Source organism: Moschus berezovskii, chromosome 3 (assembly GCF_049115385.1).
Source record: "Moschus berezovskii isolate FMDL1 chromosome 3, NW_MosBer_1.0, whole genome shotgun sequence".
In the NCBI taxonomy this organism is placed as follows: Eukaryota; Metazoa; Chordata; class Mammalia; order Artiodactyla; family Moschidae; genus Moschus; species Moschus berezovskii.
Genome location: NC_142462.1, coordinates 113967485 through 113980951, shown reverse-complemented (window position 1 = coordinate 113980951; position 13467 = coordinate 113967485). Strand labels below are relative to the sequence as shown.

General features: G+C 36.7%; 1 protein-coding gene across 5 annotated transcripts in view; it reads left to right on the top strand.

The window, feature by feature from the left end:
• Nucleotides 1–13467, top strand: part of BRAF (B-Raf proto-oncogene, serine/threonine kinase) — a 148169-nt gene that overhangs the window by 121607 nt on the left and 13095 nt on the right. For all 5 annotated transcript variants that reach the window (XM_088834695.1, XM_055421381.2, XM_055421380.2 and 2 more), the window contains 3 exons: nucleotides 2866–2912; nucleotides 3715–3833; nucleotides 7514–7645. In XM_088834695.1, coding sequence (XP_088690821.1) covers nucleotides 2866–2912; nucleotides 3715–3833; nucleotides 7514–7645 — 298 coding nt within the window. The remainder of the gene's footprint in view (nucleotides 1–2865; nucleotides 2913–3714; nucleotides 3834–7513; nucleotides 7646–13467) is intronic.

Here is a 13467-nt window from a genome sequence, read left to right as displayed (position 1 = left end):
CGGACACGACTGAGCTGAGCTGAGCTGATAGATGCATGCTGTGCAGACATTGCCTCCCCTTTGGTGGGCTGCTTTTTCATCTTGGTGGTGGTCTCCGATGTGCAGAGACTTTTTCGTTTGATGTCAGCGCATCATAGTATGGTCTTAAAAGAATGCTGAAAATTTGAATCTTGCATAAGACCTTGAAAGAAACAGCATAGAGAACGAATTTTACTAGCTGATGTGCCAGCTTCTTAAGGTTAAATTGATTCTGGAGGTGGATACTTTTCTTCAGGGAAGGAGACTCCTAACAGAAACCTATCAAGAGCATGATATTCATTTAGTTTATAACATGTTTTTTCTTTCCTACTACTTTTATGGACTTACTTGGTGGCTCAGACGGTAAAGAATCTGCCTGCAATGGGGGAGACAGAATCTGCCAGCAATGTGGGAGGCCTGAGTTTGATCCCTGGGTCAGGAAGATCCCCTGGAGAAGGAAATGTCTACCCACTCCAGTATTCTTGCCTGGAGAATTCCATGGACAGAGGAGCCTGGCAGGCTACAGTCCGTGGGGTCACAAAAAGTCAGACATGGCTGAGCGACTAAGCACTACTTTTATAAATTTACAGCATCTTTGAAAGGTTAGAAGGAGTTCCAGTGTAACTGTCCTACATAATGGATAGACTTTTGTATCATCTATAGCAAAGTCAGTTTATTCTTGTTCCCTTCCTTACCCTCAACCAGTTATGTGGGGTGTGGCATCTTACATTGTAACTGGTTGATGCTTAAGGAAATCATGGTTTAGGGGCAGCCTATATCTGGAATATTATGTAGGGATTGAGGTATGATACTCATCCCTTTTATCCAGCTGAGGAGTTCGAGTCTCTCCTCTTTCCAGCCTTCCGTTATATAGGCCAGGATTTTTGCTCTTTTGCTGCTTTTGTTATAGAAGTGTTGCAGAAAGAGAGTTTATTAAATGAGATACAAGTTAGTAGAGCAATTTCTAAACAATAAAGGATTACACAAGGATAAAGTAGTATTAGTTCAAGTTGCAGCTGTATGCAACTTTGGCCTGTAATAGATTTATGCTGTTTACAATTATATATCACTAGCTCAGCCATTATATTTATATCTTGTTAATTATCTAGTACTTTCCTGGTCAGAAATTTTCTCTCTTTAACCCCCTAGTTACATTTCTGTCTATATTATTCTTGGTGTGTTTCTTTGTATCAAATTTGTTGAAAAGATTGATACTATCCATCAAGAATACCTATATCTTTTCATCTTGTAACTTCATCATGCCTCTCTGTTTTCATATGTACCACCCATTTGTTGTTGTTGTCTTTAATTTCAATTTAATTTCAAAGGAGACAGGACCTCTTTCTGGAGACCACACCTTTTCTGTGTACTAAATACTAATAAGCTAACTGAAGTCCCAAACTCCACCACCAGTATCATGACCTATCCGCTTTTCTTTCTAATGAGGATAAGGTCTCCCCATCTCGGAACAGCTTTTGATTGACTCATTTTTCTCCTTTTGAACCTTTCTATGTCACTGCAGAACTTTTCAAGCATATGAGGCCTGTAACTGATAACCATGTTTTCTTTCAATGCAAGAGTGAGTGTGATGTAGCATATCAAACTCTCAGCCTAAAAAATCATGACAACAAGATAATTTCAGATTGTGATAAATGCTGTGAAGGAAAGAAACAGTATAATATAAGAGTAATTGGAGGAGAAGGAGTTGGCTTTATATAAGCAGTAATTTTAAATAAAAATTCTGTCTGAGAAAAACTTCAAAGTCTTGATCTCTGGATGAGGAAATTGAAGATGAGAAAGCATAAATAATTAAGTTAATTGTTTGCAAATGTTTTATTTTAACAGTGTTGATTATATAATTTTGATTATATCATTTGAATTTTAAAGTCTTACTTTAAGGCAAAATTTATTTCCTAATAGCCATCGTTAGATTTCAGAAGTCTCGTATATCTGTTCTTCCTACAGTTAAATGAAGAAAAATAACCTTCACTAGGACATATTTATCTCATTGTCGTTGATTCAGTGTATATGTATTGAATACTTACCACATGCCAGGCATACTACGAGGCACTGGGGATAAACAGAAATAAACCAGATACAGCTCTTTTCCCTCGATAAATTCAACTGAGGCAGTTTTTAGGGGTAACATGATTTAAATTTATTATTGACTTTGAAATAGATTCACTGTGTCCATTACAGTAGAAAGTTCCTCACTAGTTTTAAGATATTTTAAGAACATATAATACAACATTTAAAAGTGGTTTTATTTTATCAAATGGAGTTTATATTCCAAATAGTGAACATCGGTGAAAAAAAAATAAACATGAATCAAACTGTTACAGTAATTACTATATAACTGAACAGGGGAAAGATCACTTCATTTATGGTTGAGTCTTGGGAAAACATCACTTAGGAGTCAAAGCGTCTATTCAGTCTTAAGGAATAAGTCTGATTCAGTGGAGAATAGAATGAAAGCTAATTTGGTGTGGGAGAGGAGCATTGATCACAGAGATGGGATTAAATACCAAGGTATACTTAAAGAACCTGGATAAATAGGCGTGACTGGAGTAGAAGGTTTGTATTGGTAAATAGTAAAAGATAAAGCAAAGTCATTCAATAGAAAAAAAAGATTTCGGTTGTACCATAATAGTTATGTGTTCCTAAAATCCTCAGTTCACTTGCAGTCTATTTTACTGTTTCTTCTATAAAGGGATTATCACAATGTGCAGTTTGCAGTTGTATCATGATTCTAAATAAATCTTTGTTTACACCCCTAAATGTGTTCTATAGATACTGAGGCCAGAGTCATTAGCCCTCCTCAGGTTAAAATGATGTTTTGTTTTTCAGTTACTTACACGCCAAGTCAATCATCCACAGAGACCTCAAGAGTAATAGTATCCTTCCTGAACTTGTCTGCGAAGTTTGAAAACATCCTGACCTTTTCTCCTGCATTTTATCTTCACATTATGTAAAACCAGTTTTCACGCTGAGTTCAACAATACACTGTAAAGAGAATCAATAAATGGGTTTGCACAAGAGGGTAGTAGTACTCAATACTACCACCTGCTTTTGGTTTTTGAACAGCTAACCACTGCAAAAAAAAAAAAAAAAATCTATTCAGTCCTTATGATAGTAGGACTGTGATTGCTTGTTTATGTCATGTAAGCACTATAACATGCATAGCTTTGTCCCTATCTACTAGCTTATTTCAGTGCCCTGACCTTGTTCAGTGGTCGTTGAGAAGTAATTGATGGCTCTACATTATATAACAACGAGGTGAGGAAAACATAACGTTTCTTCTTCCTCCATAAGCCCAGATTCAGATCTGATCTGCCAGGTGCCTCAATGCCAGTGAATAGCTTTATAGCCTTCCTAGTAGTGCCAGAAAGATATTTGGGCCTCTTTTACTACAATCAGATGGGAAGTCTTAAGGTCTCCCACAAACTTAGGAAAACAGTTTCCCTCATCTTATGTTTCAGGCACCAAAAATCCTAAAAGCAGGTCATACAGTTCAAATAACACTATTTTTAAAGCATACTTACTAACTTTAAAAGGAAATGCGAAGTACTGTACTTCCTTTTAAAGAATATCATAATAAAGAATTGTGGAAATTATATCTCATACCTAAAATCTTCATAATGCTTGCTTTGATAGGAAAATGAGACCTGTTGTTTTCCTTTACTTACTACACCTCAGATATTTTTCTTCATGAAGACCTCACAGTAAAAATAGGTGATTTTGGTCTAGCCACAGTGAAATCTCGATGGAGTGGGTCCCATCAGTTTGAACAGTTGTCTGGATCCATTTTGTGGATGGTAAGAATTGAGGCTATTTCTCCATTAATTAAATTTTTGGCCCCTGAGATGCTGTTATTAGAAAGTCATTGAAGATTTAAACTATAGTGTTCTCATAGTTCTCAGTATTCACAGAAGCCAGAAACCAATGTTGATCTTATTTTGTTATAAATAGGTTTTAATTTTATCTTTAGGAAGAATATGGAACCAGCTTCTGTATATCTTAAACAAAAGAATGTATCTTTTATAAGCAGTGCTTAAGTTTTATTCAGAATTGTCTCTCTCAAATATTTTGTGTTTAGAATGTTCTGTGTATGCTGTTTCAAACAAAAAAGTATGCAATTTAAAAGTAGGTGTGATCTGCAGCCATTATTAAGGTTTCAATAAAAGAACTACTCCTTTTAAGAATAAGAGACTGTTTCACAATCTTATTTAAGCCTAAATTGGAAAGTTACTTTCTTTAGACTAGAAAGAACCGTATAATTATGGGCAGCTGGGAAAAGAAAAAGAAAAATGAAAGGTAGATTTTTAACACTGTCAGCCTTGCTTGCCCTGCATAGCTCCTTCTTCTTCTTTCTTTATTCCTATTTCTGCTTTGTAGAAAAGAAGAAAAAGAAATTATAAGAAGAGGGAACTAAAACTTGTTCATTTCCTTTCAGCATGCTGTGTAAAGGGCGGTCATAGGGCTTTTCTTAAGCCAGCTCTTCTCAGGAGGGTCTTTAAGACCCTTTAAGGTTTCCCAAGGTCGTCCTGTGTGAGACTAGCTTTTTCTTCATACTGTTCAACACATCACAACAGATTGAATGCATAAGTGAATATGTGACCGTAGCTGGCTGCTATTAAACCAATCAAAAAGAACTACAGGGACTTCCCTGCCAGTCCAGTGATTAAGACTCCATGCTTCTACTCCAGGGGTCACAGGTTCAGTCCCTGGTGGGGGAACCAGGATCCTGCATGCCTTGTGGCATGGCAAGGAAAAAAAATTGCAGTATTCTCACTAAGCTTTGTTTTTGAAAATCTAGTTTTCATTTTTTTTTTAAAAAAAGGGGTAATCTGTCTTAACAGCTAATGGTTGTTTTATAATTTAATAAATATTTTAACAGTTCCTCAGTTAAGTTTTAAAATGCTCAATATCCATAGGTATAATCCACATAAACAGACGCTTCTTGGGGTCCTCCATAATTTTTAAGACTGAAAAAATCCTGAGACCAAAAAATTTGAGAACCTGTGCTCCAAGTTGAATACAGGATGTTCCAAAACTGTTAGTGCAGTTTTATAAGTTTTGAATAACTGAATCTGCAGTAAAACTTTGGGACACCTGCTGGAAATAGCAAAACTGCAAGGGCTTTCAAAGCCACATTTGCCTAAATTCCCTGAACTTATCTGTAGCAGTTCTAAGAAGAGGATTCTGAATTAGTCAAGATAAGCCTGGGGTTAAATTTGGCCATGATTTCTTATAATAACTGGCATTAGAGTGAGTGGCAAGGTGGAAGGGGGTTGGCATTGGACTTGGAGTCCAGAGGTCTGTACTCGTACTTTTGACTCTTAACCTGCCTGTTTCTTGACCTCCTCCAAGTCTTTCCATCTTTAACACTGGGTTGAACTAATGCATTTTGAATGCCTTTTCTGGAATTCAGTAATAAGAGCTAGCTATATTTTTCTTTAATATGTGTTTGTTTTAATAAATAATTATAAACTAATCATTGTAATCTGGATCTCAGACACCTTTAAGGCATACACCTTGTAACAAAGATAACAGTGTATCCTGGGAGGGGGTGAAATTGCAAAATCTACAATTATAAAGAAACAGTTGATACATGTTTTAAAGGGAACTAGTGTGGGAAAGTTAGGCTCAGTCAAGTCTCCAGGTTTGTCCTTTTCCAAAAACTGTAGATTATACAATTTATAGACTGTTATACATTGTTTTATATTTTCTTTTTAATTTCTTTTTTGTTGATACTGGGGAGATGAGTTCATCCTTTATTCCACCTAGCTGAGCTTTAAGACGAGAGATTAGTCAGTAGTACACTTAATTGTTGAGTAAAATCCTTTTGAGTTGATACTGCCTTCATAAACAGAAACATCCATAAAATAGAAGAGAAGAGCTTGGTCAGAACCAAAGGTTAGGTAAGTCCCTGAATTATTTACAGTGGTATCCTCAACCTTTATTTATATCTTAAATAAGAAAACCTTTTGTGAAAATCTTTATGTTACTAAATTAATTGAGGATAAATCATGCATTTCTTATAAATAGGTCACATATGACTTTTCATCAAACCATCTACCAACAGCAGAGAAGTAAAACTAAAGAAGGCAGTTCTTCAACTGTTCCTCACAGAAATTGCATCCTGGCTTTGAAAATTATGTCTGTATCATAACCAGCCTCTTAATAATCTGGCTTGTTCATTACCTCACAGTTGTATGGGGTTTATTTTGCACTGTACTGCCAAGAACAGTTATCAAGAAAATACATGACAAAACCAAGTAGATGTAACCTTCACCACACTGCCACCCCCACCCCATCCTTGACTCGCATCTGGATCTCCCATACATCTTTCCTCAGTGGTTCTCAACCTTGGTGAACATTAAAGTGATCTGGGGAGCTATAAAAACTAGCAGTTGAAGCTGTTCCCATCCCTAGACTCTGATGGTGTATTACTGAGCTAGTATCTAGTCTGGATGTTGAGAGGTGAAAGGCTGCACAGGTGATTCTGTTTTGCAGGTAAGACTGAAGATGCTGTCACTCCTTGTAGATAATCTGCCCTGCCTCACCCTGACCACTACCTGGGAATCTTGTTCCAGGTCTTAGGGCCCTTTTTGCAGCTCATCCTGGTTTTGGTATCAGACTCATGTTTTCACAAAGTCTTGTTACCCTGCAGTTTCTGTAATTTCTTCCCAATGAAACAGTCCAGAAGATCCAAGGTGAAGGAACTCTTTAAAGCCAGTATTTGATCAACCATTTATTGTATTACATGTAATTGGCTCATAAGGAATCTAGTTGTAGACTATAGTAACTGAAATGTGTAAAAATATAGCAAATATGATTAGGTCTGTATCTTTGCCCAGGAAGCAGCAGCCAGAAGAATCTTTATACCATTTTCTACTAAATCTACCTACTGTCTGTTGGTTTTGTTAATAAAGCGTCCATGGCATAATTATACTGCTTTTGGAGACAGGAACGGCGTTTGAATATATCAGTCTTGAAATTTCACCATGATTGTCTAAGGTGTGCTGAGATGAGGAGATTCATTTGTACCAATGGGAAAACTTAAATTCTCAGGCGATTACAATAGTGGTTGTGCTACTTCCAACCACTCATAATGATAAGTCTAGGGTTTCTTTCCTGAGTCAGTAATGGAAAGTGGGAACTCACTCTTAATAGGAAAAGTAATGGAAAAAATTCAAATGGCAGTAATGGTATTTTGTGTAGAAAGAGGGCAGCTGTTAAAATTTTTTAAATCTTAATAATGTATATGGAATCTCAGTACTGCTTCTCTCAGAGTTTACAGAGCATTTATTTTTTGTTTATCTTTGATAATCAGTTTTCTTTCTTTGGCCATAAATAGAATTGATTACATATTTTACATAGGTTATTTAATGATAAAAACATTGTTCTGAGAATTATAATAGTTTGGTTTTCAGTCTTTATTTGGTTGATGTGAATAATAAACAAAAATATTTTCCTTTTTATGTTCTACCAGGCACCAGAAGTAATCAGAATGCAAGATAAAAACCCATATAGCTTTCAGTCAGATGTATATGCATTTGGGATTGTTCTGTATGAATTGATGACCGGACAGTTACCTTATTCAAATATCAACAACAGGGACCAGGTAAATATTCACCATGTCTTGGGGTTCATTTTATTATTTGTTGAGAGGCTCCAATTCATTGTAGCAAAGAAGTCTTGAATCCCGGGTAAGCATGAAGGATAGAACTCTTGATCTTGGTTCCAGGTTTAGAACCTTTTGTTCAGTACTTTTGACAGTAATAGCAGTGTGTAAGACCTTTCCTTGAAATACCATACTTCAGTGTTCTAGTGGAGTGAACCTCCTGCTCTCCTGACTAGAAACTAGAGACACAGTGCTGGATCTGGCTCCTGCCTCGTTACCATGGCACAGTACTGAAGCATCTGGGCTTAGGCCTTTTACTCTGCCACAGATTGTGCAGTCAGGTCTGAGCAGGCACTCAGCTGTGAGCTTCTTGATATCAAATCCTTTTAAAATTACTAAGATTTCTCCCTACTTTTTAGATTTTTAAAGCTAGATAAATGAAAGGACAGTTGCATCATGCTTTCATTTTTCTGTGATAAGAATTCAAATAGGAGGGAATTTTTTACTTGTCTCTTCCTAAACTCCTGCTCTCTCTCCCTTGTCTTTCAAAGTATCAGCAGAACCTCTTGCTGCTCTTCGTCGTTTTGATCCCAGCCATGTTAAATTCACCTAGGCTTTTAACACTGGCCAAGAAAAATGAATTGTCTTTACTGAAATTACCTCATATACCTCAACATTTCAAAAGAGTGTGTGTGTGTGTGTGTGGAGAGAGATTGCAGCAGTTACACTGTTAATATATTAGAAAACAATAGTTGACCATATAAACTGGGATTAAAACAGTATTTACACATTATACTGTGATTTGCATGTGAATCACTGGGATAATTTGTTTTAAAAATGAAGATGCTGGAGCAGATGCTAATTCAGTGGGGTGGGATCTAGGCATCAGCATTTTAATGGGTTTGCTGGGCGTTTCTAACACACACGGAGAGTCACCAGTGTAAAGAGTCTTTAAAAAAGCATGAATGTTGCATGTGTTTAATCATAACCTCCCAACCTAATGAAATGATAGTTTTTAATGTATAATGCTTCCTTCAATAGTTTTTTGGTCAGCAGTTCAACTGTCAATCTTTTTGGTAATACTGAAGCTTTCTAAAGATACTGGATAGCTTTCTCACTAAGAATTTTTAACTATCATGTAATATCAGAGAAGTAATCTAAGTTGTCATATGCTTGTGTGTACTTGTTGAATCACCATATGACCCTAACTCAACAGTGACCTTGATTCTCTATCTTGAGGATTTTTTAAATTGGCTACATTTCCACCTAAGTCAGCCTAAAACTAAATTTTTAAATTGTTGTTTGGTCTTTCTAACTACATAGCTTTAAAATGTTGAATTATAACTCTAAGTGTTAAGAAATCTATGACCTGGCTTCTGATGATCTGCTTCTTTTAAGCCTCCATGAAGCTTAGATTCAGAGTGGGTTAAAATAGAAACTAAAGAACATAATTGAAACATTGCACTTACTGCCCTTGTGACAGGTCCTAGATCACTGAGATGACTGATTCGATGATGACATTCTGAGGAGCAAGATTGCCTCTAATTTACCAGCTTCGTGTGCTTTACCTCTTACAGTCTTATTTACTCGACCATCCAGCATAATACCCTGTGCCATGTTCAGTTTTCCTAGCCATACTGTTCTTCTAGACAAATTATGAGGGAATTTTAGTTTAGTTTTAGTTGATTTATCATAGAGACAAAAAATAATAAAAAATTATGAACCTAAGATCTGGATGAAATCCGTTTGTCAGTGAATAAATTTGTTTTAATAAAATAATGGAAATAAGTAGTAGTGTCTCCAAAATATGGAAAAAGCATCCCAGAGTTCTGCACTCATCCACTTCTTGGCATTTTAGGTGCTTTGTCCTCCATGGGAGTGTAATAAATGCTGTGCAAGGGCTTACTTCCCATGAGAGAAGTGAGTGACCAACAGAAGGGTAAGGCCTTTACTAGTTAATTCTTTCTGGTAGTATAGTTAGAGCCTTCTGGAATTTGACAGTCTGAAACCAAGTGTTTGATGAAGAAAAAGAATGTGAGAGAATTGTGTACTCTTCCCACCATCCCCGTTCTACTTCATCACTTCCTCGTCTCTCTCTTTAAGCGGCGCTTTTCATGGAGCTCCTTCTTTTGAATCAGAAATTCTGGTCATCCTCAGTGAAGCAGGTAGTGTTCCACCCATCTCCTTGACTTGATTTTTCTTTCTGTCTTTCTTATACTTTAATTTCCATGGCTCTCAGATTGGACTTCTCTTTGAAAATCTAGTAATAATCTTTATTTTTTCCATGGGAGATGGTACAGCTGCTTCTTTACTGTGTAATGTAGGCCCATCCCCCCATATTCTCACCCCTCAGAAGTCTGAGGTGGCAGGTTTTGCCTGTAAATTCAAGATAGGACTGGTCAAACAGCCTGATGTGATGGCAGATATTGGACTCACAATCTGCACTGTACCTCTCTAGGTATCTTTTTTTTTTTCCAATTAGTAAAAATAAGAGATTGAACTAAAGAATTCCTTAAAGTTAACAAAGATCAGATTCTTTCCTAAACAGCCCTCTTAACTCCTTGAGGAATGACCATCCCTATATGACGCTGCCAAGTAGCATGCCTTTTTATTTCACTTACCCGAGTGCCAAAAGTCTGAGAAATTGCATTGTCCTTCCCCCTCTCATTATCATTCTATTTTGCTGTCTAGTCACCCTATTCTTACCTCTTGCAGTGCAGCTTCTCTACTAAATTGGGATTGATAATGTGCTCAGTTAAGCTAGGTATAGTGACTTTTTTTTTCTCTTGGAGCAGAAGTGCTGTGTCATCTTAGAAGAAAATAACAGATAATGTTTATATTTCACATGAATTCCAGTTATTACTGCTGTATAACCAACTACCTAAAATGTAGTGACTTAAACGATAAATCTGCAGTGTGGGCTTCTCTCAGTGTGGAAGGTTTATCTCTCTTTTACATGGTATTGGCTGTGGTCAGTTCACTGGCTGGTAAAGGATCTACTTCCACAATAGCTCATTTGCAGACCTGAGAAGGTGTGACCAGTTAACCAGTTAGCTGTCAGCCAGAAGCTTAGTCATGGCCAAGGGCCAGGGGCCTCAGTTCTTCTCAACATAGCTCTTTCAGTGAGGACTTTCACAGGAACCTTGGACTTTCTCACAGTATGGTGGCTGGGTTCTAAGCCGCAAGATCTAAAGGAGACAGAAAATGACAGTTACCAAGGAATGATAACGAGTATATTCTTGTTGTTGTTGTTTAGTTGCTAAGTCATATCCAACTCTTTTGTGACCCCATGAACTATAGCCTGCCATTCTCCTCTGTCCATGGGATTTCCCAGGCAAGGATACTGAAATGGGTTGCCATCTCCTTCAGGGGATCTTCGCAACCCAGAGATCAAACCTAAGTCTCCTGAATTGGCAGGTGGATTCTTTACCACCGAGTCTCCAGGAAAGCCAATAAGTTATCAACATGCAAGCTAGTTTATTTTAATTAAAAAATTTGTGATACCTACTGTATGGGATTTAGAGCGATACAAAGATGAATAAACACAGGCTGTGTTCTCAGGGGAATTCACAGTTCTGTTGAGGCAGTCCAGGAGGTGATGTTGAGGATGAACAGATGTGTGCTCCAACAAAACAGGAGTGAATGGAGGGCAGGGATACCAGGAGTGCAAGTGTAGGTGTGTAGACTGAGGATGAAAGTAACCAGTCCCAGAATTTCAGACCGAGCTGTTGATTTTGTAGTATAAGTGCCAGTTTAATTTCCTATCCATGAATTATATCCAGGAAAGACCTTCCCTTAAAAGTTTAAATCATTGCAAAGAATGTAATTTTCAGTGTATTATATTGACATTTCCAAAAAATGTGACTATATAACTTTTAAATGTACCAATTAAAATCTAAGTCGTACTTTATTTTGATACTTATCATCATTACTTGTTTAAAAATATAAAACCTCTTCATTAATTTTTAGAAGTTTCAGAACTTCCGTGACCATCCAGTGGTTAAAACTCTGTGCTCCCACTGCAGGGAACACAGGTTCTATCCCTGGTTGGGGAACTAAGATCTGCACAATGCAGCCAAAATATGTATATATATATGTATGTATATACATACAAAACATGTATGAATGAATATTATATATATATAAATTTCTGTAAATTTTACATGGCTCTTTTTTTGTCTTTAAACTATTGAATATTTGTATTTTTCTTTCTCCAATGATTTTTTTCCTAATGTAACATATTTTTATGCTTTGAAACCTCTTGTTGATCACTCAAATTATATCTCTGCACCAAAAAATATGGATTTTAATTTAGAATTTTAAAAAAATGTTGCCAGTGACCCTAGGCTCTGTTAACTTTTTAAATTCCAAATTATCTATTAACAATCATTAATATATACCTGATGAAAATAACATACTGGTTTTGATATATAGAAACAGGTAAAATTTTATTAGAAATGTGTATTTTAATGAATAACATGGGCTTTTGTTTTCTCTTCATCCATATATTTGTGAAAAATAAGACTTCAGCTAGAATAAGCTGGGACTTAGCATCAGTTTTTTCTAGTTTTATTTTTAAAGAAGTGCTGAGAAATATTGTTCAAATAAATATTAATAAGAGTCTGGGAAAGTCAGAAGTTTTGTTACAACTGTATGCAGAGTTCAGTAGACCACCCTCAGGTTCAGTAACTCATTAAATCTTATAGAGCTCACTGGAAGTTGTTAATACTCATACGATGGTTTATTAAAACAAAAGGATACAGGTTAAAATGAGCCACAGCAAGGGGCACATAGGGCAGAATCCAGGAGAGTGTTGCATATAGAGCTTCCAGTTGTCCTCTCCCAGTGCAGTTGTGGCCAGTACTAAGTTCTCCTGGCAGCCACGTGTGACAGCATGCGGGAAGTATTGCCAGCCAGGGAAACTCACTGGAGTCTTGGAGGCCAGAGTTATTCTCAGGCCTCAGTCACATAGATACAGTTGGCCACCTTAGTTTTTAGCCCCTGCAGAGGTCAAACTGATACCATATAACTTAAAGCCCTCTCAGTAAATCACATTGATAGAATAAGACTGTCTGACATGATCTTAGACTCCCAGGTAAACAAAGGCACTCTTATCAGGCAGAACATTCCAGGGCTCAGAGATTACCTTTCAGGTGGTGCTGGTGTTTAGTCGCTCATTCACTCCTCCTCCAGGGGATCTTCCCAACCCAGGGACTGAACCAAGGTCTTCTAGGAGCCAAAGGTAAAAGCCAGCCCTCCCTGTGGGCAAGATTAATTCTTTACCATAATTGTGTCACTGGTTATTTGAACTCTCTGTGGTGGTGGTTTAGTCTCCAAGTCGTGTACGATTCTTACAGTCCCATGGACTATAGTGTGCCAGGCTTCTCTGTCCATGGGATTTCCCAGGCAGGAACACTGGAGTGGATTGTCATTTCCTTCTTCAAAATATATAAATATATGCATAGAAATACTATAGATTTATTAAACTAAAAGTAATAGCAAGTTATTTATTTGGAGAAGAGTCATTAAAATTGAATCTTCTATCTTTATAAAACCAATTATACTTCACTAAAGTACTCTAAAAGTTGAATTTAATTTTCAAAAGAAAGCATAAGAAAATATGTATCTGTTCTACTAGTTGATCACATAAAACCATCTTGAACTATTTCACAAGTCCCCAAAATAACAAGACTTGTCAACTTTCACACAGACTATATTGCTTGACCTACTTATTGCTTCTATTGAATTTCTTCTTTGCTTTATTAAAAAACAGAAGTTAATGTCAGTTAATGAGTGAACTCCGGGAGTTGGTGATGGACAGG